The sequence below is a fragment of the Miniopterus schreibersii genome (assembly GCF_964146895.1).
Source record: "Miniopterus schreibersii genome assembly, chromosome: 2".
Lineage (NCBI taxonomy): Eukaryota > Metazoa > Chordata > Mammalia > Chiroptera > Miniopteridae > Miniopterus > Miniopterus schreibersii.
In genome coordinates, this window is record NC_138102.1 from 165,789,610 (window position 1) to 165,816,957 (window position 27,348).

General features: G+C 44.2%; 1 protein-coding gene across 2 annotated transcripts; it reads left to right on the forward strand.

The window, feature by feature from the left end:
* Nucleotides 1–2,273: 2,273 nt before the first annotated feature.
* Nucleotides 2,274–24,741, forward strand: YBX3 (Y-box binding protein 3). 2 transcript variants are annotated; one of them, XM_081130659.1, is made up of 10 exons: nt 2,286–2,732; nt 6,306–6,369; nt 7,383–7,416; nt 10,221–10,310; nt 12,058–12,180; nt 14,973–15,176; nt 20,689–20,786; nt 22,289–22,460; nt 23,132–23,231; nt 24,173–24,741. In XM_081130659.1, exons 1-9 carry the CDS (start codon nt 2,477–2,479, stop codon nt 23,195–23,197), a joined length of 1,107 nt encoding a protein of 368 aa, XP_080986785.1. In that variant the 5' UTR covers nt 2,286–2,476; the 3' UTR covers nt 23,198–23,231; nt 24,173–24,741. The 2 variants fall into 2 exon arrangements, with proteins under 2 accessions (XP_080986786.1, XP_080986785.1); XM_081130660.1 differs by lacking the exon at nt 14,973–15,176 and having other exon boundaries at nt 2,274–2,732.
* The last annotated feature ends 2,607 nt before the right edge of the window (nt 24,742–27,348 follow it).

A 27,348-nucleotide genomic window follows, 5' to 3' on the forward strand; every position in this document is an offset into this window, starting at 1 on the left:
TCTCATGACCAAACCAGTCAGTGACTGCTGTCAACAATTAGGATTCTTCTTTTGTTCCACTTAATCTCCAGTATAATAAATAACATTTCTTTACACTAGAAATAAGAGGAAAACCGTTATTTAACATCACATGGAAAAAGCTTTAGAGTAAGCTCCATCTTGATCAACACTGGATACTCATAATGTAGCCCTTTGTCTAGCACACAGTGTGTGCTGAGTAAATGTGTGCTAATGAGCGAGTGTGTGAATTGGTGAGACAAGGAATGGATGGCTTGGTGTTTGTATCTAAGTTGGTCTCTAGTTATGATTATTATAACAATAGAGATCATGCTTGTTCTAAATGATTCTCTCTAGATTTATTTAGCACAGTATCAAGAACTCCCAGCTGCTCAACTGCTTTTTTTGGATGAAAATAAGTAGATTCGGGAGCCATTCCAGCACAAATTCTAGGAAATTCCAGGATGCATCTGTAATTATGTTAGGGTCTTCCAGAGGTTGGAGGCCACACCTGTTAGTTATGAATTATTTTCCAAGGGTGAATATATATATATATATATATATATATATATATATATATATATATATATAAAGGGCTTGGCTACTGGATCAGAGTTTAAGGAGTTCAAGCTCTCTCTTTGTTTTTCCTGCAACCCAATTCTGCATAAATAGCAATGATAATTACTTTCTTGGGTAGGAAAGTCAATGGCCAGTCCTCACCAGAATAAATCATGCTTATAATTTAATTTTATGACTACAATCTTTAAAATTAAGAAGTAATTTAATCACGCTTAGAATTAGACCAGCATTTAAAATTTTTTTATTATTTTTAGGCCATTTTTTTAAAAAGCATCCACATATATATAACATTACTGTATGCTCTAACTGAAGTTAAACTAAAATAGGACTCAACATTTCGGAGTTTGTAATTGTAAAACTATTGATAAATTACATGGAAAAGTGAAAAATTCCATATTTTGATGTTTTTTTTTTACCTAAGAATGAATTTAATTCATATTTTTCATGGCTGGAGTAAGAAAGTAATAAAGCAGGATGATTTCATAATTATTGATAATATGTTGACACGTAATTAAGTTTGGAAAATTGTGGTCTTTTGTTTGTTTTCTTTTAGTAAACATTTACGGTGTTCCACCTTTATGCTAGGTACTGTGCTAAACCAGTGGACATAAAATGAGTTACCCTTGACAGCTGCCCTCCTGAGGTGGAGCAGCCACCCCGTACCCTAATTCCGGGGTGGGGGTGGCTGTGGAACGGGTGAATGGTTTGGGGAAATAGGGAAGGGACAAAAAGGAGCTTCTGTGAGACGCGAGTTACCAGGACAATGCCCTGTGCACAGCGCCTGCGTGAAACCCTCGCCGAGGAGGAAACCGACTCTGGGCCGTTGAACACCTCGCCCAAGGTAACGCGGTCAACACGGGGGAGCAGGAGAAACGTGTACCCACATTTGCCGGGACCCTGGAGGCAAAGACCAAACAGTTCCGTATTTCTGAGAGCTCCTGGGTACAAGTCAGCGTCCCTCCGGCACGCGTTGGGCATAACCCGGGCCTCCCCTCAAGGCCACGTTGGCTTTGGGCCGGGACCGGCCGCCCCTGGGCCCGGGCTCCGTGGCTTCAGCTGTCACCAGACGGCCCAGGCTGCTGGAGCAGAACGTGGGATGTGGCTTATTCAGGGTTTTTTTTTTTTTAAACTACAATATTAAAAACACATTAACAGCTCATTATTTGTTCTGCTAAATGGGTGTAAACTCTGATAGTCCCATGAACTCTCTGAGGGGTGGACTTCACCTCACCTGTGGGTTATACATGAAATTATCCGTAACTTATCTTTCAGGAGTGAAGTTGCCAGATAGTCTTACGATTTTATCGTTTCAGTTCTTAATTGCTGTATCAAGTAGCTTCCGGTGCTTGATAACTGCTGAGTGAAAACAAGTGTTTGGGGAGAGGAGCGCAGCGTCGTCTGGATGCCCCGTTCTCGGCTCCTAGGGCCGGCGTCAGGTGTCCCCGGGGTGCGGGGGAGGAGGCCCCCCGCCCCTCTCCGCCGGGGAGGGGCGCCCTCGCCGAGACCCCGGCGCCCCGCCGCCCCGCCTCGGCCCCGCGCCCCGGCCCCCGGCCCCCGGCGGGGGGGCTGCAAAGGGCACCGGGCGCCTTTAAATGCTAATGAAGTCGGTGCCCAGCTCGGAGCCAACTTTCCCCACCCTCTTCCCTCGCCCGCCCTTCCCTCCCCGGCCCGCGCGCCGCCTAGAAAAACTTGTGCGGGGCCATTTTTGGGGCAGTAAGATCGAGCGAGGAGCCCAAGAGCGAGCGCGCAGCCCGAGAGCTCGAGCCGCCGCCGCCGCGAGACCCCGGCCGCCGCCCGCGAGACCCGCACCGGCCCGAGAGCGAGCCGGCGCCGCGACCACCAGCCGCGCTAACCGCCGACCAACCGCCACCGAGGTGCCCGAGAGCGCAGAGGAGGCGGCATGAGCGAGGCGGGCGAGGCCACCACCACCAGCACCAGCGCCCTCCCGCAGGCTCCGGCGGAGGCGGCCGCCGCGGCCCCGCAGGACCCCGCGCCCAAGAGCCCGGGCGGCGGCGCGCCCCCGGCCGCGGCCACGGCGCCCGCCGCCCTCGTCGCGGGAAACCCCGGCGGGGACGCGACCCCCGCACCCCCGGGCCCCGCGGCCCCCGCCTCGTCGGCCCCCGCCGGCGGCGAAGACGCGGAGAAAAAAGTTCTCGGTGAGTCAGTCCCGGGAGCGCGGGGGCCGCTCCGGGCGGGCGGGGCGGGCACCGCCGGCCGCCGAGCACGTGCGGGCACCTCCAGCTGCGCTCCCCTGGGGAGGGGCCCGGCGCCGGGTTCCCAGGACGCGGGCCCCGGCGCAGGTGGCCGCCCGGCCGCCCCGCAGGCCGCCCCAGGTGAGCGCGTGGCGCCCGCGCTCCGCGCCGGCCGGTGCGCGTCCCTCCTGGCCCTGCGCCAGCAGGCGGCGTCCTGCTCGGTCCCTGTCGCGCAGTCCCGAGGCGGGGGCGGCTCGGGCCCCCGGAGGAGAGGAGGGGACCCCGGGAGGGGACCCCGGGAGGGGATGGAGATGGATGTAGGGCGGGGACAGGCACGTGGGGCGGGCGCTGCGGAGCCCCGGCTGAGGTCGGGGTGGGGACGGGGCTTCCTCTGGGGCAGGAGCGGGGCGCTAGCGGGAGACGGGAGGGGGACGGCGACAGGGCCTCCTGCCGGGAGGCTCAGGTGTCCGTCCCCGACGCCCTTCCCGCTTTGGCACGGCGCGGGCGCCATGCTCCTGTGGGCCACATGCTGGGAAGGAAGGGGTGTTGCAACCCTCCTGGGTCTCGGTCTCGTGTCCCCCCCCCGTGTCCGCCGCCGCGAAGACCCTGTCCCGCCGCCTCCCGGCCGCTCCCGGGGCCGCGTCCCGGGGTCGAGCGCGGGCAGAGCCCCGCGGGCGCCCGGCTCGGCGTGAGCGCCGCGCGTCCCCGTCCCGGGCTCGTGGCTGCGAGAGGAAGTGGGCGGACGCGGGCGCCGGGGCGGGGGCCGGGGCGGGGGCCGCTGGTTTGCCCCCGCTTAGGGCTTTCTCCGGGACGCGCGGCGGGGCCTCGGCGCGGGGACCGAGCAGGTGGGTGGCGGAGGCTCGGGGCGCGCCCCGCCGTCCGCCCTCGCGGGCGGGAGCGCTGAGATGAAGTGGGGTGCCCCGGGGAGGCGTCGGCACTGGGCGGTGGGGGGTTGATCTCGCCTCCCGGGGTCCGGGGAGGAAATGAAGGGGATAATGCGGGGGAAGTGGGGTGGCTCCGCGCCCCCTGCTTGGGAGGCCCGTTTCCTGGTGGTTCGGGCGCTTTCACTCACTCACTGCCGGCAGCGTGCTCAGCGCAACCAGTGTGGGGCAAGAAAGAAAATGGCCCTCATTTTGCTGGGCCAGAAGTTGCTTAAGTCTAGCCAGCGCTGAACTGGGGTGTTTCCAGCCAGGGTCCCTCGGAGCGCTTCAGGCCACGTGCCTGGGAGCCACAGCTCTGGGTTATCCAAGGCGGTCAGATACATCCCACTTTTTCTTCCTTTTTCTTTCCTGTTTGTGTAAAGGGAATTTTGCAGTTTTTCTCTTAATCCTTCTACCCTTCTGGGTCTAAACTAACCTGGATTGTTAAAGGTGAAGGAAGCAGATAAAGTTAATTTTGTCAGCCGCCGATGGCTGTTAAGCCTCTGCTACATCCTGGTGACGGTCTGCAAGTCTTTGATCTTTCCACGGCAACTCCCAGGTCTCACCGTGACACTTGCACGCTGTTTGTCTCTGTCCACTGTGTCCTGCCATCTCCTTTCCTTTGCCAAGCAAACACATGGGTGTCTACAATGTGCCAGGCGCAGGGCGGGCTGCAATGGAATCCCCGGTTTGGATCCTCCCTTTCTGGTTTTTACAGTCTTTAACTTCAGCGGACCGGCAGCCATAGGCCAGAAAAGTAGCTTACCTGAGTGAAACAACACTCTCTTCTGCTGAACATTAGGGAAGCCCTACGGTCTTCCTCTGCCTCCCTTTCACCCTTTGTATATGTGAGTGAGTTTATGGTTTTGAAGCAAGAAGTGTGCATGAATGTGTTTGGCCATGTGAAGTCCTTGGAAATATTTGCGGAATTAGGAAACATTTTTAAACTACACTGCGGAGTGAGAAGAACCTTTAGCCTTGATTGAAGTTAGAGTTGGAAATCATTTTTTATCTTTTCCTCTATTATATTAGCATCAAGGTTATTCCTTTGACAGTGGTAGACATTGACTTAGATGAAATTGAGTCAAAAACAGTCCCTTTATGTTTTCCTAGGTCATTAATTAGGGCAAATGAAAGGAGGCACAAATGGCAAAATCATTTGAAATAATGTATGGCTCAAAAGCCTATGATTTATCGAAAACAGGCCACATCTGTGAACATTTGGATCTAAAACACAATTTTTTTTTCCTTCTTTGCCCTACTGCTCTAGTTAGAATGGCCTAAAACTGAAGCTTCCAACGAACGGTTTAATCTGTTCATTGGAGAGATCTTGCTTTCTTGGTGTCACCTAGAGATTGCTCAGTCAATAGTGCGCTGAATGATTGAAGGCTTAAAGAATAGGTTTTTTCTTTTTACAAAGAGAGCTAAAATATTTCCTCAAGTATATCAGCCTAACAACTCTCAGAACTTGCCCTGCCCACAGCCAAGTAAGTCCTAATTACTATTTTAGTCTTGAGTTAAAGGAATCCTTATTGTTTATCCTTGGAAATTATAAATTTTGTATCTCCTAGAGAGGTAGCATGGATTAATGTTAATTGTTACTTTCATTCTCTACTAAGTTTTTTTGTGTGTGTACTCTATTGTCACATTTCCTGTTTCATTGAGTCTTGATAATTGCTTTATGCGTTTCCTGAATTTAGACATAGGTATTTCCTAGAGGTGCTGAATTTGGCATTCACGATTGATTTAAACAAGTCATCTCAAATCATGCCTGATGGCTGGAATAATTATCAATCTGTGAATTATAGGTTATATGACCATACTGTTGGTTTTCTCTTAAAATTCTGTTATAATTGGGGGTACAGGAGTGGTCTCACTCATGATGGAAAGTAGAGACCATAATCAAGTTTAAGAGGACAATTTTATAGCACCTGCTGAGTTTGATTCCCACCAACTGCAGAGAGTAAAGTAAACAATGAAACAGCAGCCCAAATTCATCATTGTGGTTTGAAAAGGCCTGGCCTGTTACATCATGTCTCAGGGTGGTGAGTACAGAACAGGATTGAGACAGCATCAGTTCTGTTATTACTTTTTATTCCTGATAGGCCCCCAACTGGCAACTAGACAAGTTACTTTATGTTGTATCTTTGTAGATTAACTATTAACGAGGAGCTACTATCTCACTTGATAAAATGTGCAGGTATCTCAAAGTGTGAACATGCTGTGTTAAGGTCATTTGTTCATCTATCTTTTATTGTGACCCTTCTTTTGCACTTTAAACATTTTTCAGTGTCTAAAACTTTAAAGACCTTTTTTTTCCTTAAACAGTTTCTCAATTTTAATTATTGTAGAACCAAATAGACTTATGACCACTCCTTATCTTATGACTTTACTGAAAAGTTTAACAGGGAAGAAAGGTTTATTCTTCTGAAAAGTATTTCCCTATAATACTTTCACTTAATCCATTTTCTTTTTGTCTATCACATTTTGGAATTAAGCTTTCAGTGGTTTCCTCTGGTGTGTTTAGGCTTTACATAATGCTATCAAGACCTGAAGTGATATGAGCTTTATCTCTTTGTAAGTCAGATACTAATTTATCTGCTTAATCCTATTTTAGCCACCAAAGTCCTTGGCACTGTCAAATGGTTCAACGTCAGAAATGGATACGGATTTATAAATCGGTATGTGTATCTCTGTGTTTTAAATACATACTTATGTTGTGGTACCAGTAGTTATAAATTCTTTACCGTACTTTTTTAATGACTTGTGAAAGTGTTAAGATTTGTAAGCACTGTAAATACCCTTATTTCTAAGCCACTGGTCATTAAATATTAATTAAAATACATTGCCAGAGCACTGATAAGTGACTTATTTTATAAAATCCAGTCATTAAAAGAAAAAACGAGGTGGGGGATAAGTCAGAAATGGGAAGGGCCTAGGGCAGGCGAGTCCATATCCATAATTTCAGAGATGGAGAGATGGAGGCTTAGACTGGTTAAGCCACTTTTTTAAGGTCACACAACTAGTACGCAGTTGAGCTGGAGCTGTCACCCAGGTCTGTTCCAAGCCCTGTGTAGGAACTGGTGTTTTCTTTAAACCATGGTAACTTCTAACCATATAAGAATGAGAGTGTAAGTGTAGGCTGTTGGGAGTAGTATGTTTTTACATAATGTTATCATTTTCTTTGCTCCCCCTTCCATTCCACCCACCACTCCTTCTTAAAAAAAAAATTTCTCCCTTGTGTGTTTTGGCGAGGGGGGCGGGGTGAGTTAGGGTGGGGGGTGATGGTTGGGGACTGTTTTTGGTTTCAGTGTAAGGAGAGCCTCGTTCACAGCTGTGCCCTGTCCTTTTCACTGTCTTGCTTTGCTTTTGCTGGGAGGGAAGTCTGGGGCTCTGGTTACACACCACGGGACTTAGGAAGAGATGAGAGGATGCGGGTGGTTGTGTGTGTTGAACCTGTGCCCTGGGGTCTGAGCGCTGTGGTAATGCGCAGGAGTAGGGTGGCTACCTTGGGGGCTTAGGCCGTCACAGTGAGCGTGATTCCAGGCATCTGAGTTGAGTTTAGAGGTTAAACAAAGGAATTTATGTTGTGTTGTGTCTTGAAGTCTTGGGATCTAGACTCTTAAAACATCTGTTTAAGTTTTTCTTCACATACCTAGTACCTTTTAATTGTATTCTTTTTATCTTCCAACAGAAATGACACCAAAGAAGATGTATTTGTACATCAGGTAAGAGGGTAATAAATGCTGTATTTTATGTGTGAAGAGAGGGGTTGTGCTATTCTCCCATCCCCCAAAGGAGTCGTGGGCATCATTCCACCCTAGGTGCTTCTTAAACAGTTCTTTTATTTTATCTTGAGAGTATGTCTATTAAAGCTGGGGACAGTAAAACAAGAAAGGGCTTCGATAGAAGCAACAGGAGACTTAGGTGGGGCTGCTTTGACTCCATAGAAGAGAGTTATGGGAAAGAAGTGAGCCGAGGCCGGGCTGCTGTCAGCTCCCTGGAGAAAAGGGCGCCTTGGAGACAGGTCCCGGTTAGCCCAGGACAAGCTGCCGCCCTTTGCTCCCCTGGTTGCGAGTGTCCTGCGGTCCCTTAGAGTTTAGGAGTTGGCGCACCTGAGGGGGAAGGAGAGGGGAAGGGAAAGGGCAGGTGTGCTCCTAGGAGGGAGAGCGCTCACTATCCTAAACTCTTTCTGTGTTTTTTATTTTGGCAAAAGAGCTCAATTCTACATTTTAAGATTGGCAGATAAGCTCTTCTGTTTCATCATAGTAACTGTTTTCAAACAGCTTTTGTCTTTGAATGGCATGAAGTAGTATTTAGACCACTTTTTAATTTTTAAAGTCTTTGAGTCCTCAGCAAAAACCCTGTTTCTGTGTTGGTGTTTTACTCTCCTGACTGTATGGTTCCCCTTAGTGTTTGGCCAGAACCCATCTGGCTTCTGCCTGGGTGGGTGTTGGTTAAAGCTCCTCTATCGGAGCCGCTCTGATTTGAAGTAAACAGCACAGCAGAGCTGATGCTTAGGGCGTGTGTATGTGTGAGACGTGAGAAGACTCCCCATTCCTGGGATCTTCCTCACCCCTGTTTAGGGGAGGCGTGGTTAGCACGTGGCCAGGCCCGAAGGCCCACACTCCCTCAGCCTCGAAGCAAATGTAGAAAGTGGCTAACGTGGGAAAGACGGGCTTCTCTGCTGCAGGATCTGTCTGTCTTTTACATTATTAGCCTAGGATGTTATTAATTCCATTATCATGTATCCTGGGCTTACTTTACAAAAGAGGTTAAAAGGAAAAAATACCCTTACTGTTCTTTTCTGTGTGTTCAGTTTTCAGTGGGTTGTCTCAAGTATTTGTGTAGTTCTTAGTGTAAGACAGCAGGGAAGCATAGGGGCAGGTACTTTCCACATTGACCTGCTGGGCTCTGTCAAGCATCTGGTTTGCAGTGTTTTTGTTTTCTTCTGTTTAGGGGAGTGTGTGTGTGTGTGTGTGTGTGTGTGTGTGTGTGTGTGTGTGTCGGGGGATGGTGACTGGAGATAGTGATAGCTAAGAATAAGCTCCCCGGTTGTGGTTTCTATTGTTTATACATCCGCTTGACTGGATATATTTCAGTTGTACCCAGATAACTTGGGTAGATTTTTTGTTGCTGTTCACATACGATGACTTTTTAAAAGTTGTAACAGACTGACAGGAAGTGTTGGCTATAATACCAGGAGGTTAATAGACCTTTTGGGGTAAGGCCTCTGTGTTTGGCGACTGCTGGAGTAAAAGGACCTCACAAGTTTCTGTGCTGGTGGCCAGCTTCGCCAGGCTGTGAGCGAGCCTGTGACCTGATTCCAGCCGCTGTGAGGCTGTGTGGTGAGTCACCTCCCTGTGTTGAGGCCTGCCCAGTCTAACAGGAAAAGGGGAAGAGCCGGCAGGGAGGGGCTGGCTTTGGAATGGCCCAGTGCTCCGGCTGCGTGCGCACATATCCTGTCCTGAGCTGCCTCCTTCCTCTGTGGGTGAAGTCTCCATTGGCTCATTCTTTTATTTTTTTTCCCCCTCCCTCCTACTCAAGAGTAAGGGAAGGGCTGGATTACACTCTCCTAATCGCTTTATAAAATAAGGCTGACCTAGTTCCATAGAAACTCGGAGCCCCTTTAACTATTTAGAGATACCAGCCAAGGAAATGGAAATTCGTTGCAGGAGTCAGTCCACTTCCTTCTGCTGGTTGAAAAAAGAAAGGTCTGTTCATCAGCAGATGTTTAGGTGCAGATGTTTAATGCAGGATAACATCTTTATTAACCTTTTCATGTATTGTCAGGGACGTGTGCATGGTGTGGTGGAAAATATTGAATAGACATATGGATGCAGCACAGGGACGTGCCCCCACCCCACCTACCCTCTCCCCAGGCCGCAGATACATCACTGATTAGCTTCATGTTTCCTTACCCATAGGATGGGGGCGGGGGTGGGGGAAAGGCCTGATTCCTGAGTAATTTTGTGTATTTTATCAGAAATACCCCTTGGCATTTTCTGACTCCTTTTTCCTTTTCATCCTCTCTTCTCCCCTTCACACATTCTTTAATACTTTTTGAGGTTATCAGTTTCTTCTGTCTACAGAAACCTTTATACCTAAGATGCGTGCATGCGTGTGTGTGTGTGTGTGAGATTTCATGAAGGCACCTGCCCCGCCCTCCACTGATGGACCTACAGCCTGAATCGTAGATAATTGCTAGTTTGAGGGAACTAATATATCCAGTGTCATGACTGAAGTGATGAGGCTGTAACAGTGTAACTACACAGTCTGTTTAACCCACCTACCAGGATGAACTTTGAAGGATAACATGAATCAAGAAAGTAATGTTGTAGAACAGTTTTTATAGGGTGTGGGGTTTTTGTTCATTTTGTTGTTGTTTTAGAGATTGAGGTTAGTAGGAGAGCAGTGATTTTAAAAAGTAATAAGGTCAGCAGTTTCTTTCATATGCCCAGTAAACCCAAAAGCGATGAAATGTTACTAGTATTGCCATATACTTTATTTAGAATGTCTCTTCTCTTTATAGACTGCCATCAAGAAGAACAACCCACGGAAATACCTGCGCAGTGTAGGAGATGGAGAAACTGTCGAGTTTGATGTGGTTGAAGGAGAGAAGGTGAGAGAAAGTTGTGGTTGGGTATGAAAGTGGGCTGCCACCTGGTTTTCTTGCAGAGTAAATGCTCTCTCAGCCCCTTATGAACTCACATTACTTTGGATTTTTTGTATGTGTGTAACAGGAAGAAGTGACTTTGATTAGTGGATGCCGTTATAAACATTCTTTGATATATATTATAAAAGGACATTTTAATTTCTCATTTAATAAATGATGAACCCTATTTAATGACATTTTTATTTTAATACCAAACATATTTTAAATAGATTAAAATTTAACTTGTTTTATGTAAATAAAATTTTCAGGCTGTGATTTTTAACCCTTTGCGGTCGTTTGTCTACTCTCAGCCACCAAAGCTGTTTACCGTTCCGGTTGTATGTCTGCTCTCAGCCACCACAGCAAGGAACCGTACGAATCTTAACTCCATTCATGTATCAGTTCATAATTTTTCTGAAAGCTCTTAATTCCAACCAGTACGACACCCATGTCCAAATTTAATACGACCGCAAAGGGTTAATAATACAAGTAATACACAGGGAAGAATATTTTACTCTCAGTAAAAGAAGATTCAGATTGAATGCAGTCATTGTGTTTTCTCTTTGGCTTGGATTTTGGAAAGCTAGAGGCTTCTTGATGGACTATGTAACAACTTTGTTCAGATGAAGCTAATTGGTCATCTTGAAATGCATCACCAGGTTTTAATCAGCAGTTTACTATAGATATCAGTAAAACAACATAGCATTAAAAAAAAAATTTTAAAGCCATATGTGGTACAACCACTGTGGCAGTTAATCGTGGCAACTGAATTATAAACTTAACCAAGTGAATGATTAGTCAACTCCCATGCATGTGCTTTTTCCAGATACATACATAGATACCATTCTATAGTCCATATTCTTAGTGGCTCCCAAATTGTTCTGCTTTGAGAGAAAAATGCTTTATTTCATTTAATATAGTAATCTAAGTGATGTCTTTGCTGATTTGATCCCCAGAGTGTCTTGCAAATCTCTTGGAGTTTCAAATCAGCCACCAGCAAATACTGGCCTCTAATGATCTCTAATACTCTGTTTTGTCAGGTTGATTTTACCTGTTTCAGAACTTGAGGTTTTGCAGATTTATGTAGGGTGTGAAGTATACTCTTGAGTCCTCTCTAACTTTTTATATGTTTGAAGCATTATTTTATTCATTTGTCCATGTGAGAATAAGAACACTAGGTCTGCTCTGAGGAAAACAGGAAGGTCTAAAGAGGGACTGTTACTAAACCAAGGACCCTTCTTTCCCATTGCTGCCAATTTCACTCTTGGTCATTGCTGGACAGAGCCACGTGAGCCCATGAAAGGGGATTTTCTTGGTACCTCTTAGAGCAAACTAGGTTTCAACATTTTCTAGGAAGATGCCATGATCTCAGTTGTTTTCCACTGAAGAATATCCTTCCTGGTCTAGCACTGCTTCTTTTACAGTTGTGTTATGTTTACCAGTTTGTGTTCTTCAAAGAGGTACACACTGTTCATGAACTTAGTGTGGCCAAACAAGAAGGCAGAGCTGGGCTGTGTGAGAGCAGACAAGCTTCTGCATTTCAATCAGGACATCAAATACCTTGCTCCCCTTATCAAAACTTGGGTATATTTTTGAGGTCTAACAATAGGAATTGTTAGTATGCTCTGCCAGTCTTTAACACTGGCTGTCGGAGGCTGTTTGGGGGCGTTTAGCCTGTTTTAAATTGTGAAGCTGTCTTTGCTGTGTGTCTCAGGGTGCCGAGGCAGCCAATGTGACGGGCCCAGATGGAGTTCCTGTAGAAGGCAGCCGCTACGCCGCCGACCGGCGCCGTTACAGACGTGGCTACTATGGCAGACGCCGTGGACCTCCCCGTAATGTACGTTGGTCTCTCTTCCTAACCAGTGATAGAAAAAATGTTCACATCTGAAATTAAGTGTACATTCTTAGAGCAGATAAATACTGTATCTTCTGGAGACACAAAGATGATTTTTTTTTTCCTGATGGGAAATTTTTTGTGCCCACAATTTGTCCATAGCCACTGGTTTCATTCGAAACTTGCCATTTGAAAAGTTGTATCAGTTTGTATGTACTTGGCTGCAAGTAACAGACGTTTAACTATCTTGTAACAAGAAAGCTTAACTAAGGTAGGCTGTGCCAAGGTTGTCAAAAAGGCAGTCTCTTCATCGGGCTCTTCCGTTGGGCCATAGCCTGGTCATAGGGCTTCCACTGGTAAAGGGGACGGGATTCCGTGACGGGCTGAAACCTGTGGTTCATCCCTTGGCACTGGCACTGTTGACCTTTAAGAAAATCAGCGTTTGGTTGGCAAGGAAGAAGAATGGAGATAGCTTTGGAATAGGCAATAAGCAGTATTGGCCACAGAAACACTAAATTTGCAAGAAAGTGGCTGTTTTATTTAGGATAGCATTCACTTTATTTTAAAGTAAAGAAGTAGTAAGTAATTCTCCTGATGTTTGGTTCTTCAGATTGGCGCCAATCCAGGTAAAAGGGTTTACAACCGAGTCTGGCTAGAGCTTTCTTAGGCTCAATATAAATACTGTCAAAGCACCCACAAAGAACCCCTTTCATTTATGGTCATTAGGATTCTATAAATTTGAATTGCTTTTTGATGTTTCTAGAATTAGCGCCTGGGATTGACACCGTAATCTTTCTGCTTTAGCAGAACGCTTTCCCTCTTCATTCTGTCATTTTCTCACCCTGCCCAATTGATTTTTATCAGATTGCTTATGACATCTTGTTTTTCTGTTTCTGTATTTTTCTTACCCATGTTTTACTTGTTCTGTTTTTTAATAATAAGCTGTGCGGGGGGTAGAGGTAGGAATGAGCTACTACTCAGGTTAACTCAAGTTCACCAGATTCACAGAGCTCTAGTTGTGATTATTTTGATTCCTAGGTTAATTCAGAAGTAAAAGGGGTAGAACCTTTAGTGAGAATTTTCCCTTTAAAGACTTTTCTACTCAGCTGGAAATTTGAAGTCACGCATGTTAAAGATATTTAGAAATGTCAGAATTTCTGAAAGTGTACATAAAGTTTTTCTGTTTTAACGTTTTTAAGTCCTTAGGGCTCAAGAGCATGCTTGCTAATGGTGCCGCCATTACTCTTATATTGTAAAACTGAAAGACTTGGCCGTGCACAACTCCAGAGATACAGGAAAGCCAAAAAAGAACCAACTTATGAAGTCTCATACTTAATATTTTGGTGAACATTTTTTATGCTAATATGTCTTTATGTAATTGGGGATCGTATCTGAGACAGGTTTTACAAGTGTAGAATGGCTTGATTTGTCTGAAACTAGACTGGCTCAGGCTGTCGTTGCAGCTTTTCCTGTTGGGGAGTTCAGTTGCCTATTTGGGCATGAACTGAAGGTTCAAAAACTTAAATATCCTCACCCTCCAGAAGAAATGGGTCATTATTTTGTTAATTTTCAATTTATTTTTAATAACTATTGTTACTTCTCTTAATACTGCCTTTGGTGTTTGCATATCCCTCAAGGAGATTTAAAATAAATTCTTTGAGGGATGTTTGGTTGTTAATTTTTATTTTGAAATATAAAATACTAATATATGATGTGGTAGTTTAAGTACAGCAAAAAATTATACAGTGAGTGAATAATTCCCCTTGTTAGTAAGACCTATATTTAGAAACTACTTGTGTCTATTACTTATTACCATCAATTAAAATGCAATTAAAACTTTATTCTTAAATATATAGAGAAATCATGCCATAAGAGTTTGTGGTTCTTAAACTTTGGGTTTTGGACCCATTTATATGCTCAAATATTATTGAGGATCCCAGAGTCTTTGTTTATATGTGTTTATGTCTATTCAAATTTATATATTAGAAATTAAGGCAGAAATTTTAAAAATATTTAGTTGATGTAAAATAAATTCATTACATGTAAACATAAATAACATTTTAATGAAAGCTATATTTTTAAAAATTGAGTGAGAAGAGTGGTGTTGCTTGATATTTTTGCAAATCTCTGACGTTTGGTTTAATAGAAGACAGCTGAATTCTCTTATCTCCTGCATGGAGTCTGCTGAGACCACGTCATTGTAGCCCCGGGAGATCCCACCACACACTCATGAGATGATGAGAGGGGAACAGGCAAATAGCATCTTCATAGCGTATGAGAATAGCTTGACCTTGATAACCCCCTGCAGGGTTACGGAGACCCTGTCCGCACTTTGAAAACAGCTCCGGGAAGTATACTGTGCAGAACAAACTGTTGATAACACTGCAAAACATCATTCTTTTTTTTTGAGTTGCCCTGACTTTGCCCCGGTGGGTGGCGAATGTTGGGAGACACACATGTGGCCCGAGCTACATGTTATAAACATTGTAGATGTTCTTTGGGTGGTGGGTCAGCCGGTGCTCATCGACCCTAATCCAGTGACTTAAAATGATTATAGATGGATTGCTTTTGCTTTTCTGCTTCTTGGTATTTTATCTGCATAGATCCACTTTAATCCTCATGTGGCCGATCCCAGGCGATCCCAGGAGGACCTGGGCTAAGTGCACTTTGCTGTATAAAAGGACGACCCTTCCTGGGAGGGTGTTTTCCTTTTGGTGACAGGCATCCTCAGGGGTGCTCCCCGGTCCTGCCCCTGCTGAAACCCCCCCTGAACCTCTGTTTCTTTGCTTCGCTAGTACGCTGGGGAGGAGGAGGAGGAAGGGAGCGGCAGCAGTGAAGGATTTGAGCCCCCCGCCGCTGACGGGCAGTTCCCTGGGGCCCGGAGCCAGCTGCGCCGCCCCCAGTATCGCCCTCAGTACCGGCGGCGCTTCCCGCCTTACCACGTGGGACAGACCTTTGACCGTCGCTCACGGGTCTATCCCCATCCCAGCAGAATGCAGGTAACAGCGCACCTGGGACTCCTCCTCAGCAGCCCTCACCCCTCCGTCCTTCCTCCGCCTCTCCTCCTCCTCCTCCTCCAGCCACGGGAGACGGAACGTGCTGTGGCTCCCCGGTGCTGCGGGAGCCGGCCCGGACCCGGGCCTTGCAGCCTTTCGCTGCAGCAGCCTCTGAAAGCACAGCCGCGAGCCAGGCCCGAGCTGGGGACCCTGGCGGGGAGGGTCCGGTCCCCAGGTCACAGAAGAAAGAAAGTGCAGAGACCGGTGGTGTGTGTAAGAGCTTATACCTGGGGCCAGGCGGGCCTGGATTCGAATCCTGTCTCTGCCGCTTAACATCTGTGAGCTTTTGAGAAAACCAAACTTGAGAGAGATTAACTTGCTTAGCCGTTAAATGGCGATAATTATGTGCCTCCACCACGGGGCTTATGATTAAAGCAGAGGCAGAGAGGTTAGTGTGATGCCTCGGGATAGCCAGCACCTATGAAGCCCTCAGTTTCGGTGAGGCGGTGGTGTTGCTAAGAAACCCTTCCAGAGGGTGGAGGTGGCTGATGATTGGCTTGTTCCTCTTTTTTTTATCCACAAAATATTGATACAACCATTGTGAACTTGGCCTGTCATTAATAAGCCTGACACCAACTTTGCAGTCCCCAGAATCGTGGAAAACTTAGGAGAGGCCATCATTTTCTGTTATCACCAGCGGCAAATGCTTCCTCTTAGTGTCCTTGGGTTGTTTTCCCAGTAAGTGTTTTGACTGAACATTATGTTCAGTCTGTTCTTTGCTACCCTTCTCCTGTCCCGTCGTGCATGACTGTGTTCTTTCTGCATTGCTTCTTGTTTTTTCTCTTCACTCTTTAACAGCTGTCCCTGACAAATGTGCTAAAAATAACGACTGGACTTACGTATATGGAGAGGTTGGGTACATGAGGCATAGTAGGTTTCTTTAGGGCAGCACTTGGGGCTTCTAGGAAGTGAGGACAGGAAGAGTCAGTGAGGTTGTCATACACACTTATTTTTAGTGTGTTAGTGCCTTCCTGAAACAATCGTTTTTAGTATTTAGCATATACACTTACCACATTTTTTGAGAACATGATGATTCTTTTCTGTATTGTTGGAAATAAAGTATATTTCACCTTAGGACCTGAAGGTTGAGAGCAAAGTGATTCTTTAGTACCATGTAGTACATCCTTTGCAGAAGCTGGTTGAAAACTAATTTTGAAAACATATGCTTATTCCGATAACTGCATGTAGTTGTTTTAACTTGGGCTGGATTGTTTACTTTAGTTTCCATATCTGAAGTAAAAGCTCTCTTAGACTTTTTTCAACAGTTTTCCTTAGAATCTTTCTAATAAACGCCATGTTTGGATGTTCACTGAGTAAGCTAACCAATGGCATCAAGAGAAAATTCCTAAAACTTTCTTCCACAAAACTAGGCCACTTTAAGGTTGTCAGTGTGATGACTTAAAAGTATAGAGGGATCTCTAGATGGTAAAAATTGAGGTCAAATAGAAAAGTCTTTCTAACATTTTTTACTATATACAGAACTATGAGATTTATTGGATACAATAGGAAAAATTAATAATATACAGGCCAGTAGTATTTCCCCTTATGTAAAGGATGTAATATAGCATGGTCAGTGACCAGATGACTTCCATTTTTTTAAAAGGTAATAATTCTGTGTGTTTGAAAATTAAGTAGAATTGGTTACTGAGCTAATATGAACTATTTGTAGTCTTTGAGAAAATAAGTATATGATGGAGGAAAGGGAGTAGCGTTGATTTGCATCTCCCAAGTGGTTGACATTTGAAATAAATTATTCAGGCCTCCCTGCAGCTTTATGAAGTTGGCAGTGGGTTCCCATACTGTTGTGGTTGTTGCAGATGAAGAGATTTGAGTATTTTAAAAAGTTAGCAACATTTACCTAAGGTCACATGGGCAGAAAGTGGTAGAGCTTCAGTATGTCTACCCATGCTCTTCCCATTCTGTCGTTCCAGTAAACACTTCTCGTCTATCCGTGTTAATGGCTGTTTCTGTCTCTCTCTCTCTTTTTTTTTTTTTTTTGCTAATCAGAGTTTCTAGAGAAGAAGCAGCTTTTGCTTTTTCAGAGAACTGAAGAGAGACCTTGTGGTTGGGACGGTATGAGTGGAGAGGAGAGGATTAGGAGGTGAGATTAGGGTGATAGCTTAGGGCAGACCAGGCATGCTTGGTAGACCGTGATAGGAACTGTTGACATACTCTAAATGTGATTAAAAAGCCAGTAAAGGAATCTAAACAGGGAAGAAACCTATTTAAGAGATCATTGGACTGTTTTTAGAGGCTGGAGCACAGGAGGCAACCAGTAGGGAGATGAGCCACTATAATTCCCTGTGGAGAGAGGATCATGGCGTGAGTGAAAGTGCTAGCAGTGGAGGTGTGGTAAGTGGTCAGGTCAGGCAAGGTTTTCAACAGAAAAGTGACAGCATTTGGTGCTGGAGTGAATGTGTGATGTTAGGAGTAAAGGATACCTCTAAGGTTTCCTATTTACACAAATACAGGAAGACTGAAGAAAGATTAGGTTTGGGGGTGAGGCGGAAATCATAGTGTGAGGTCTTTTCCTCACATTAAATTTTACCTCCAAGTGGAGATGTCAGGTAGACAAAAACAAACAAAATACACCCCAAATCAAAGCAGAGTCAAGAGGTAGAAAGTGGCTTAAGAAGGTGCCGTTTTAGATAAGGTGTTTGACAGTCTTTGGTGCTATATTTGAGAAGAGACCCAAGGATGCAAGGGAGTGAGTTACTAGGGTAGTGGGAATGGCATGCATGGCAGAGGGATTGGCAAGTACAGAGGCTGAAGGGAACCTGAAGGAAAGAAATGAGGCTAGATATAACTTTGGAGACATAAAAACATCAAAAGGGCCTGGTCAGCATGGCTCAGTGGTTGAGTGTCCACCTATGCCCAGGAGGTCACCTGTTGGATTCCCAGTCAGGGCACATGCCCGGGTTGCCAGCTCGATCCCCAGTCGGGGGCGTGCAGGAGGCAGCCGATCACTGACTCTCATCATTGTTTCTGTCTCTCTCCCTCTCTCTCTCTGAAATCAATAAAAACATTGAAAAAAACAATACAAAAACAAAAACATTGAAAGGCATGGTGTAGAATGAGATTAACTATAAAATGAGTGAAGGTAGAAACTGACCCTGGGACTCCGTTCTGAGGCGCATCAACAGTTACAGATTGGGAAGATGGTCTAGCAAATGACAGCGTGAAGGGGCAGGTAGGAAAAATGTACTTCAAGAAGGAAATGCGGGGAAGTAGAGCAAGTTAGGCTGAGAATTGAAGAGAGGATTTGGTAACTTGGAGGTCAGTGGTGGTGAGCACAAAAATCTAATTAGAAGGAACTCAAGAGCCAAGGGGGAGGGAGAAGCGGTATTCTCTCCCCCTTTGAGGAGGTTTCTGTGGTGGTGGCGATGGGTTTCCTTTAGTATATCTTGTCTGTAAAGGAGGTCAAAGAAATGGGGCAGTATGGGGGGTGGGGGGGATAAGAGGCTAGGGCAAGGTTTGGGGCTGATTTGATTTTGTTTTTACATTGAGTGAGTTCTGCCCGGGTTTCCCTTACCCCTTCCCTCACCAGCAACTTCCTCATGATGCATTAGGTGGGCAGGTCAAAGGCCACACATACACACTGGCTCTCACCCATACACTCATTTATAGATGTGTAGTATATAGTGTGTGCATGTGTATTTGTGTGTGTGTGTGTTCCTTATTTCTGTTTGCTGAAGTGGCCTGAAATCAGTGACACCATGATAGCATTGAGCTTCCTGAATACCATTCTCCAATAAAAGGAAGCTCCTTTGGAGAAATGGCTGATTTCAGATCTGGATCAGAGAAAGTACAATATGAGCCTGGAACATCTTGTCATGCCAGAGATCAAGGAGGTACTCAAGGAATGTTGGAGACCTGTCAAAGGGACATGAGACAGCTTGAATGGGTTCCCATTGGCCAGTAATGATAGTAACAGATTATAACCCATTGAACAGAAGAGAAAACCATGAGTCTGTACAGACGTAAATGATTGAATGAATGAATGCATTGAGAATTTGATGAGGAATGAAATATTTACAAAACCCTTCATAATTACAAAGGGGGGAAGAGGAAATGTACAGCAGGGGGCCCTTGGCAGACACCGCCTTAACTGCTGCTCAGCGCAAGCACTGTCACTGTACAAATCGAAGCCATTCGCCACCTGACAGGATGCAGTGCGAAGACTGCAGTGTCCCTTTTGTGGCTTCCCTGCCACCCGCGCGTAAACTACAGCATGGGAAACACCCAGCAACCCACACTGAGGTGTGTTTTACAAAATACCTGGCCTGTAGTCTTTAAAAGCATCGTGGTCATGGAAACCAAGTAGAGATTGAAGAACTCTTAGAAAGAGAGGCAGCTAACTTCAATGCGTGGTTCTAAGTGGGTCTTTTTACTGTGAAGAACATTATTGGTGAGATTGGAATGGGGCCTGAGGGTTAGATTCTATACATTCAACTTTTATGTGAGTTTGTGATTATTTCAAAATAATTCAAAACGATGGGTGTTATTTCAGCCTGTTTATATGCCTGGATGGAGAGGATGGAATAGAAGAGAGAAAATACACAATGAAGGAGGGGTAAAGAGTCAGAGAGGCGTTGGCTGTGGGTATGAGCTTGGACCACTTATCCAGTGTAATGAGAAAGAGGAAAATTAATACAGATGTAGGTAGCATGGTAGATTTCGATAGTGAAAGAATGTAGAAATCATTTTCTGATTGCTTTTTTTCTTAGTGAAATATGGAGAAGGAAGGGATGTTAGTTTTGGGGGGAGGGCAAAGGAGGTTGAGATTGTGTCTGTGTTATAACGAATTTCAGAGGTTGTTGGTAGGTGTTTTTTTTTTTATAGCTTTTCCTGGAAGTTCTACAATAAAATGATTTTATTCCCCCAGCTTAAAATAAATTTATCATCAAGAAAAGTATATTTTATTTTTAAAAATGTTATACTCAAATAAATAGTGCAAACAGATATAAGGGAGAAATTGTGAAAGGAAGAAATGAGAGGTGGAAGTGTGGTTGAGAGGTGTGGGAGAGGCCTGAGTGTAAAACCATTAAATGATACTGAAGGGAAACCTAGTCTATAGAATTAGTGGCTCTGAGTTTGAAAAGATTGAAAAGATACTCATTGCTCAAAAGTAGTGTAACAATGCATTTCCTTTTCTACCGTAGGTTTGCTTTCAAGGGATGAATGGAGCACTTCAAAATGTTAACTTAATTTTGTGAAATAAAATCAGTTGCTCTGGAATAAGGCAGAAAACTATTCTAGTGGGAGTGAGTTTTTCTTTGTTTTCTGTCGTTCACAAAGATCTAGTCAGTAACTAGTTCACTGTTATGGCCGAGCGTTCCCAGCTTTGTAAGGAAGCATTTTGTTTTCTACTTTTCAAAAGAATTCTGAGTGCAGCTGTGTGTTGTTGCCTGTATCCTGTAGCAGGTCACTTATTTTCAGCTCTGTTCCCTTCTAGGCCGGTGAGATTGGAGAGATGAAGGATGGAGTCCCAGAGGGAGCGCAGCTTCAGGGACCCGTTCATCGGAATCCAACCTACCGTCCAAGGTACCGGAGGTATGTAACGTCACCGACGCGTGACCAGCTGAAGGACTAGTGAGTGGCTGCCAAGTGGATGAGGGTCTGTTTTGCAGGTTTATTGTTTAATAGAAAACAGTGTGGCTGCTTTGACTGCGTGGCCAGGTTTGGGGGCGACTCTGCAGTGTATACTTTCAGGTGGCCTGTGACATTTCCCCCCTAATTTAAACAATTAGAATTTTTAGTTACCCCCGTATCAAAGCATTATTTGTATTTGGTAACTTTGGCATGATACAAATGAATACTTATTTTTGTTACATTTAATGGAATAAGCAGAAACTAATTGATGAGTAATTCAGTGATTGTGCTACAGCTAGAGAAAGATTGAGTGCCAAAGGTTATTTGGGATGCTGAATATTCTGTTCACCAAGCCACTCTAGTGTAAGGGTTAAATCAGGCTATCGATGAAGTTGTCTATTTCAATTTCCGCCCTGCAGTTAGTAGCTGTAATTCCTTGGGCAAGTTTGTGAACTCTCTGAGACTTAATCACCAGGCCTATAAACTGGACATCAAGGAATATGCTACAGTTGTCAGCAGGGTTAACTTTTTAATGCACCTAACCGAGGTAGTTAGTATGGTGTGCCTGCTACAGTAAGTGCTCAATAAATATTAAATATTATTCCTGCCCATAATAAACCTTCCTGTATATTTACACTATCTTTGAGGTGAGTGGAAAACGTCTTCATCCCTGAATGGCATTTATTCCGCCTTGAAGTCTGGCAGTGTGGGCCTGGTGAAGGGACGGTAGTGCTTGTTGTGGGGAAAGGGCTTGCACCACTCCACATCCTTCTTCCCAGCACCATTCATTCCCGTGTTAGACGTAGTCACCCTAATGATCAGTTACTAAGGGGTTTTTCAAACAAAAGAGACTTCATGGAAAATGTCTTAGGGAAAACCAAGGGGACAGGACAGTATGTGAATCCAGTCTGTCGATTCCCAGCTCTGTGATCCTGGAAAAGTTACAGTTGACCCTTTTGGCCTGGAAACGTGGCCATCCCCTGGGGTTCAAACAAGGACTTACTCCCTCTCAACCTTTCGGCTTTCTCACTGTAAATCTGACTCTCAGAATTAGCATTGCCATTAAATTACTTAACGTGAAACACTCCAACGCAGGCTCTGGCAGTAGCAGGTGGTGTCAGTTTTCTTCCCGTGTTTAACCCCTGGTCTCCACTAAACCGCTCCTGGAGGGCAGACACCAGACCACTGCTCTTTGATTTGCTTCTCAGTGCCTGTCAGAGGGGCTGGTAGGAACATAGTATGTGTTCAGTATATGTTTAGTCACTACAAATAGGTATTCAGATGAAGGGGGAAATGTTCCCCCCCAAAACTATGTTCCGTTTGCTGCATTAGCCTGTGCATAATTCTAGCAATTAAGTACCCGATCACTTAATTTTTTTAATCTCTAAAAAGGAACAAAACCTGTGTTCTTGAGGACCCGTCTCGTTGCACTTTTTCTCCTTTTGTTCTGTGCTCTGCTCTAGGGGACCTCCTCGCCCACGACCTGCCCCAGCTGTGGGGGAGGCTGAAGACAAAGAGAATCAGCAGGCGGCCAATGGTCCGAACCAGCCCTCTGCTCGCCGTGGGTACCGGCGCCCCTACAACTATCGGCGTCGCCCCCGTCCTCCTAATGCTCCTTCACAAGATGGCAAAGAGGTAAATCCCACCAGCCGGAGGGGATGGTGCCAGGTTATCCTTCGTCATGTCAGGCTTTCGTATCTGTCCTAAGAGTGGTTTTATAGTCTAACTACTGACACTGAAATATACACGACATGTAAATTTATGTTTCTCTCTATATAATAGTTTATGTAAACTATTGTTATAAGTAACATTTATGTGTAGTTATTTACATATAACATCTTATATATGTTATATATTCAGATATATATATTTATATGTATATTAACATTTCATTTGAAGTCCGTATGTATATAGAGAGAGTATTCCCTGCACATAACACAAGTCAAATATTTGAGTTTGACTCAATAGACATTCTCTGAGAGAATTACCTGTACTGGTGGGATTCAGAGGCAAAATGTTTAGGGCTGTCCAAACCAAGGACAGCGTCTACAGAGGGGAACCCGCTTCTGAGTGTGTGGACAGTAATTGGGTATCATAGACTTTCTGTTACGGAGGGTGGTGGTGCTTAGTGTAGGAAGCCAGTCTTTGGTGGTACTAATTTTTTACTAGAGAGTAGGTACAAGTTTGCACAGCGCTTTGCTTTCATAAACGAAAGGATTCCAACTTTTGAGAACTTTTGGTCTTGAACTGTCCACTGTCACCTGAGTTTATTCATATCTGATTTGTGGATTTGTTTTGTGTTTTAGACCAAGGCAGGTGACGTGCCATCTGAGAACCCTGCTCCGGCCACCGAGCAGAGCAGTGCTGAGTAACACCAGGCTCCCCAGGCACCTTCACCATCAGCAGGTAAGAGCTCAGGCAGCCCCAGCTTAAGTTGATACTTTCTTTTAAATGTCATTGATTTCTCAGCAAGAGCACCAATCAGTCTGAACTAGTTCTGTGACTCACCTGGCCCATCCCCTCATCTCCATTGGGATTTTTAAGAAAGTTTTGGTGGTTAAATGTCTCTGAGATTGACCCTTTTTTTGTGAGGCTTTGGGAGCATAAACATTCAGACAGTTAAAGAGGGTCAAATTCTTTTTTCTAGACAGTTTTTAACTATTATAGTATTAATATGGTATACGAGGTAAGAGAACTTCTGAAAGTTTTACTTTTGTGACACCTAGTGGCCAATTTGAAAATTTTAAAAGTGCCTGACAAGACCTCATTATAATAACTGGAGACTGATTTGTAGAATAAACTAGAGGGGTTTTTCCTTCCCTTTTCCTTTTGATAAGCAACATTATTTATTTGGAGGCAGTGTGGGATATGTACAAGCCAGGAGGTCTGTACATCCAGTGCAGGATCTACTACTCGTTTGCTAGGCGATCTTCAGCAGTTCATTTACCCTCTGCCTCAGTGATGTCTGCTCCTGGGAAAATGGGAACACCAACTAGACTTACCCTCCAAGGTCCTTACAAAGATTTACTTAGATAACACCTGGAAAGCGGTTAAACAGGGAGCAGTAAAGAATAACCTCTTTATAAAGGTCAGCTTGTTAACTTCATTGTGGTTTTCACTATTATGTACTAACTCTTCTGGTTTATAAAAATATTTCGTGAAAAAGGGTTTCCATTAAAGCAGTGTGCAGTTTACAAATCTAAGGAAGATAAATATGTAGATTTCTTTTAGAGCTTATGAAATACTGTTTTTCTAATTGCATGAAAAACAGGTTATTTTTGCCTTTTTATTCTTTAATTCTTGGTCATTTTGTTACTCATTATAAGTTTGATTTTAATTTTTTCTAGGTGACCTAAAGAATTACCATTCAAAAAACAAAGCAAAAAGCAGACCATGACCTTACCAACACCAAAGAAACGTCCAAGCAATAAAGTGGAAGACTAGTAACCAAGATGTGGACATTGGAATGTTTACGATTGTTCTTCACGAAACAAACAAGCACAAAACAAGAATGTCAGCCAATGTTTCCAGCAATTTTTCCTGGAATGCCCGCACAGAAGATGAGAGAGCAACCTCCCCAGTTTCGGCAACCACTAGGTTTATATTTTTTTCCTGGTTTTTACTGTTTTGGTAATATGAATTCAAAGAAGAAATATTAATATCACATGGGGAGAACCCCAGCCAAAGAAACCTGAAATATATAGTAAATGCTTTTTTTTCCCTTTTCTGTTCATTTTGGATGCTGGTGCTAAACTTCCAAGTGTCGTGATTTAAAAAGAAATTTTATGCCCTTCTTATTTATTTCTAGGATGAGGGGAGGATAACATTTTTTGCTTTCTTATATGACTCTCTTTGAAAATGTGCAGCATGAAGTTCCTCAAAAATAAAATTTTTACCCTTGAAAGGAAAAGTTGCATACCTGGAATATGTTTTCCAATCAGCGTATGTGTTGTCTTTTTCCCCCCCACTTCATTCGCTTGACTTAGTAGTAAACTCTAAGCCCAACGTAAAGGTGCATTCGTGCTATTTAACAATTGTGGGCGTCTGAGTTCGAGATGGTAGCAGATGGGATTCCTTTTGGAGGCTGCAGCTGGGAATGGACAAATGAGCGTCCGCGTTCAGCAGTAGGCATGCCTGGTTTTTGTCTGGTCCTCTGAGTGATCTTCATTGAGGTGACTGGATGGCATTTAGGTTAAGCAGCTTCCTTTAGAGTGATGGAACAGTTAGTAGTTCTGACAGCCTTGAGCATCCAGCCCGAGGTGGTATCGGATGTTTATATGTGTGTCTTTCAGAAAGAGGAAGGAGGGGTCTTTGCAACCACATTACAAGTTTCTTCCCCCGGGGTGTAGACGGTGCCCCCAAGTTGAGAAAGCAAGGCATACGGCAGTGCTGTGTAGGTTACTTCTCGGGCCCACTGAAATAACCTTTCAGATTATTTATACTTGACTCAGTATATAGTGAGCCTGGGTCTGTGCCAGGCACCATTCCAGTGGCTAGGAGGGAACAAGTGAACAAAAGACTTCAGTCTCCATGAGCTTATTATATTTTAGTGAGTGAATATGGAGGATACGCAGGTATGTATGTGAACAGATGTGACATTTAACGCCAGGTGGCAATAAATGTTGTAAGGGAAAATAAAACATGGTAAAGGGAGAAGAAAGAGCATTCCTGGTGGGGGAGCAGATGCAAAGACTAAGGAGCGAGTGTACTAGGCCTGTTTAAGAATGGCAAGCAGGAGGAAGTGGGTTGTTCAAGAACCTTTTAAGGTCTTGCAAGTTTAAAAAGAAATCAAAATTGGTAAAATGCACAAGGCAAAAATATTCAAAAGTATAAAGAAGTATTTTATAAAAAAATACTCCCATTTTCAGTCCTGAGTTCCTCAAGGCAACTAATTAGTATGTTTGTTTTATGGGCCCAGCACGCTTCCGCTGCGCAACTCTGCTCACCTGTATGTTTTAAAATACATCTATCTCAGATTGTGTGTGTGTGTGTGTGTGTGTGTGTGTGTGTGAAAGAGAAATTGGTAAACTGATCCAAAAACTGATCCCAATTCAGGGAGAGGGAAGGGGTCTTAACTGCGGTTACCCTAACAACTTAAACATTGCAAATAACTATTTTGCTTTTTTATAATCTTTATTGTTGAGAGTATTCCAGAAATAACTTTTTAAAATTCTGTGGGTAACTTCACTGCCCAACTGGTCCTCGCTTAAATGTCTTAAAAAATGTACTGTACACTTTTTGGCACTGAGTTTTTTTCACCCAATATTTTACTGTTTTTCCATTATGTGTGTGTGTAGAGTACATTCACCATTGTACTGGCTGTGTAACATTTAATTATATCTTTCCATAATGTTTCCTTTATTATTGGGTATTGAGGGTTTTAAAATTTTCAATTATAAACACTTTATCTCAAATAATTCCAGCGCCCTTGCTTCTAAATACCATCTGTTTCAGAGTTATAGCTATTTCTACAGAGAAAAATTTAACAGTGCAGAGATGGGAAAGATAAACTTAGCTTTGGTCGTGGACATGAGTACAACCAGAAAACACACTGGTTGAAAGTACAGAAAAAAGAAGACAATTGGATATAATTGAGCATGGGCCTGAAATAAGTTCTTTCACAGCAGGGGATCACAGACTTGAACTGTTTTACCAAGAGACACAGGCAACCTGGGTGAGAGCATAGGCCGAGAGGAACTGGAAGGCTGGCGTACTGTGATCACACATTAGCTGTGATTCATATTTGAAGCTCATGAGTTTTGCGTAGTTGATGGAACACGTATTCAGAAAGTAGATATACACCACTCAAAATATTTGAGTGCCTACCCTTTGCCATGAGTGATCTGGGAGCTTTCATATCACAAATACCTCAATTTCAACATTATCATGGGGTTTCCTGTGTTATTATTTTATTTTTTAAATCCTCACTGAAGATATTTTTCCATTGCTTTTCAGAGAGAGTAGAAGGGGGAGAGAGAGATCAGTGTGAGAGAGAGACATCAATTGGTTGCCTCCCACATGCGCCCAGACCAGGGCTGGGGATCGAGCCTGCAATCAAGGTACGTGCCCTTTACTGGAATCGAACCTGGGACCCTTCAGTCCTTGGGCCGACTCTGTAACCACTGAGCCAACCTGGCTAGGGCAAGGCTGCTGTGTTTATTGCAGAGGCAATTTTTGAAAGTACTTTTGCTCCTAGTGGAGTGGGAAAACGTACTTATAAAAAGGCTAATACTTTGAGATTTGAAGTAGTCAAGCTCTTTAAGGCTTAGAGCTGGTACAGATTAAAGCTTCCGGGAGCTAGAAGTACTTGGTTTCAGCTGAAGAGAGGAAAAAATCTTGACTCCAGAGGAGTGATTTTTTTATATTATGGTATAAATGTCTTGTTAAATAGGAAAAGTCTAGAAAGGAAATAGGTGCTGATACAAACCTCTGAAAAGTTGACCTTGTCAGTGGCAAGGGTAAGACTTCATCGGCTTTGTCTTCTCCCAGGGTTTCATCTGATAAACTAGCTCTAGATTCAGTG

Bases quoted from the DNA above. Each gene is read 5' to 3' on its own strand.
- YBX3 (XM_081130659.1), top strand. From the start codon at position 2,477: ATGAGCGAGGCGGGCGAGGCCACCACCACCAGCACCAGCGCCCTCCCG. The intron at 2,733-6,305 runs GTGAGTCAGTCC...ATCCTATTTTAG, and splicing joins CGCGGAGAAAAAAGTTCTCG to CCACCAAAGTCCTTGGCACT. The intron at 12,181-14,972 runs GTACGTTGGTCT...TTGCTTCGCTAG, and splicing joins GCCGTGGACCTCCCCGTAAT to TACGCTGGGGAGGAGGAGGA.